The sequence below is a fragment of the Myotis lucifugus genome, unplaced genomic scaffold (genome assembly GCF_000147115.1).
Source record: "Myotis lucifugus unplaced genomic scaffold, Myoluc2.0 scaffold_3, whole genome shotgun sequence".
NCBI classification, from domain to species: domain Eukaryota; kingdom Metazoa; phylum Chordata; class Mammalia; order Chiroptera; family Vespertilionidae; genus Myotis; species Myotis lucifugus.
The window spans coordinates 28,126,150-28,129,314 of NW_005871051.1; the positions used below are offsets into that span (position 1 = coordinate 28,126,150).

At 61.1% G+C, this 3,165-nt stretch overlaps 1 protein-coding gene across 1 annotated transcript in view; it reads left to right on the forward strand.

The window, feature by feature from the left end:
• The first annotated feature begins 504 nt into the window (after nt 1–504).
• Nucleotides 505–3,165, forward strand: part of INPP5D (inositol polyphosphate-5-phosphatase D) — a 95,833-nt gene continuing 93,172 nt past the window's right edge. Inside the window, 3 exon segments of the mRNA XM_006082792.3 lie at nt 505–691; nt 1,158–1,363; nt 1,365–1,438. Of these exon segments, the coding sequence (XP_006082854.1) occupies nt 505–691; nt 1,158–1,363; nt 1,365–1,438 (467 nt within the window).

Genomic DNA, 3,165 nt, shown 5'->3' on the forward strand with positions numbered 1-3,165 from the left:
CCTGGTTGAGAGCACTTTGCTCACTTGAAATCTCCTGCTGTGTGTGCTGCTGTGGGTTGCAGGGACTCTGTGGCACACATGAGCTCCTTTAGGGGCTACTTTCCTCAAGGTAGAGGCCTGGCTCAGGCCCTGGAGGGGATTCTCTTGTCATGTCCTGTGGGAGAAGGCTAAGTGTGGAGTTGGGGGGCTCCCTTGTGCAATAGGTCAGCACTTGCCCCTTCACCCTGGTGGGTCTGACCCAAGGATTGAGGGCAACCGTCTGGGGACCAAGGAGTGGATGCCACTTTGGAGTCCTCAATCTGCTGGTCCTGGATGGTGGCCCTGCAGAGGCAGCTTCCCTTTGAGCTGTGGGCAAAGACAGCCATGCCTGGCCACCCCCGATATAGAATGCAGGAAGGAGCATCATTGTTGGCCAGGTGACCAGCTTGCCCCTGGGGATGTGTGGGTTTCCTGGGTGTTCTGGAAAGACCCATAGGTGAAAACCCAGCCTGCATTTATGTTGCCATGGAGAACAGGTTGCCCCAGGTCCTTCACACTCACCAGCCCCTGAGGATGAGTGTAAAGGTGTCACAGAGCGGCCACCTGGGCCCTTGGAGCCATCACGTGGTGTCACCCAAGGTCCCTCCAGTACCTAAGGCTGTACGGTGTCTGAATGACCGCGAGTCTCCGATATGGGGAGGAGGGCTTGACGGTATCCTTTCCCTCAATTTAATTCAGCCCCGCGAGGCTGAGACCCAGCTGAGAAGCCCTGCCCTGGGAGCCTCCGTTCCTTGGGTCTGTTGCGGGTTAGAGGGTCAGTGAGTCGAGAAGCCCTGGGGGCGGGAAGAAGGCTGAGAGATCTGTCCAGGGTGTGGCCACCCCACGTGGACAGAGGGACAGGCTTCTGAATGGCCACTGCTTTGGCATGTCCACGCCTGTCGGGTCCTGCTTCTGCAGAAGCCAGCTGAGCCTCCTGACACCAAAGGAGCTGCCAGTTCCCCTAGGACTTCAGCTGACCCTCTGAGGACGGAGTCCCATCCAGGAGAACAAGGGCGGGCGGGTGGGGTGGGAAGGTGGAGGACCGGGCTCCTGCGTGGTCTCTGCAATGAGGAAGTTCTCTGCAGCTCGTTTCCTTTCCCTCGCAAAGCGCCTGAAACAGGAAGTCGTCGGTCAGTGAGCTGGTGGCAGCAGCCGGGGCAACAGAGAGGGGACAAGAGGGGGTGGGCAGCACAGGGGGCCTCCGCTCCCCTTGGTGGTGTGTTGGTCGTGGGGGGAGGCTGCCGGGCCCCGCCCGGGCCTGGGCCGAGGAGGCCCACGCCCGCCATGGTCCCCCTGCTGGAACCATGGCAACATCACCCGCTCCAAGGCGGAGGAGCTGCTCTCCCAGGACCGGCAAGGACGGCAGCTTCCTCGTGCGCGCCAGCGAGTCCATCCCCCGGGCCTACGCGCTCTGCGTGCTGTGAGTACAATGCTCGTCCCCGCCTGTGCCCTCCCTCCGCCCGGCCGGGCCTCCTGTGCCCCAGTCCCCCCGGCACAGAGATGCGGAGGTGCTGCTCAGAGAGGGGAAACCAGCTGGGGGCTCAGCACTGAGTCGGGGTCTCTAGGTCATGGCCTGGAGTGGTCCTGCGTGCACACTGCCCAGGTTTGTCGGGGCCACCGAGGCCTGAGGTGCACCGCTGTCCCCGGATTCAGGCTTGGACCCCTCCAGAGCCACCCCGAGGCCTGGTCACACACCGCAGCTGCCCGGGCGGGCGGGCGGCTCCTCGGGGCTCCAGGGGCAGGAGAAGGGGTGCGGGCTCCGTGAGGTTGGCGGAAGCTCAGGGCTCCATGGGGGTGGGTGTGTCAGAGTTCGGTCAGCTCAGGGGCTGCTCGCAGATGCCCAGTGTGGAAACGTCATGGAGAACAGATGTGGCAAGGCGGCCCTCCCATGCGCAGGCTTCAGGCCCCTGGAGAAAACCGTTATGGGGGAACCACGAGAATGGAGTGGATTCACTCCAGAAAGGACTTTCAGTTCACCCAGAAGTGGCATTTGGGGCCCTGCGCACAGAGGAAGTCACCGACACAGCAGCTACAGCCTCTTTCCTCCTTGTCTCGGCGCTTGGGGCCTCTCTGCTGCGTGAACTTCCCCGCTCATGTTGCTGAATGGGCCAGTTGTCCTAACAACTGAGGAACCAGCCACTTGCTGAAGGTTCCTTTTTAAAATTTTAAAATACCCTTCTTGACCCAAATCTAAAGGAGGCCCGCGCCCCCGCAGCCCTGTGGTCCAACCATCCAGCTGGGGCCTCCGGCAGCGTCAGGGCCCGGTGGGTGAAGGGTGTGTCCACAGGCACCTCTCAGCAGTGGCCCTGGGCTTGCAGAAAGGCTGCTCTGAGCTGGCAGGGCCCTGCCCTTCTCCGGGCAGGAGCGAAAGTGGGTCACTGAACACGGACCTGTTTCGAGCATCGTGTCTAAGCATTTGTGCATTATCCTGTTTCATCCTCACAATAACCTGAAGTACGGGTCCTGTTCTCACCCACTTTTCAGATGAAGAAACTGAGGCTCAGACAGGTTAAATGCACGACCATCGTCAAAGCCAAGGCCATCTCCCCCCAGTGTCTGCCCCAGACAATCAGACTTCTGTCCCTGTCAAGCCAGGTGTGAGGATAGGTCCCAGGTAACAGCCAGGGAGGTCAGAGTGTTTACAAGGGCCAGCTGGGAGTACTTAGAAAATAACCCAGGCTCACAGCGGCCTGACCTACCAAGGCCAGCTTCCTGAGCCCCACCCCCTCCGCCTCCTCTCATACTCCGGGCAAGAGTCTCAGGCCCAGACTTCCCCGCAGACACTGCTCCTGTGGGGACCCACCAGTGGGGCCTTGGAACCTGTAAGGTAATTCTTATGGGACTCCACTGGCCCGTGTGCATTTGTCCTCTGTCCCCGCAGGACCGTGGTCGGGGCTGATTCCTTAGGTGTCCCTGTGTGCCAGCCTTCTGCAGAGAGATGGCTTCCGCTCCCTTGACGGGCTGCACTTCTGCTCAGGCTGCACATGTGGAATGCCGGTCTCTCTCACTCCAGACTGGGAGTGTCATGCCAGCCAGAGCTGGGGCCAGACGCCTCGGGAACCTCTGGTCCGAAGGCCCCTGACTTTGCAGGTGAGCAGATGGAGCTCGGAGGGCTTGAGGCCTTTGTCTAGGCTGCCCTGCTAGTTG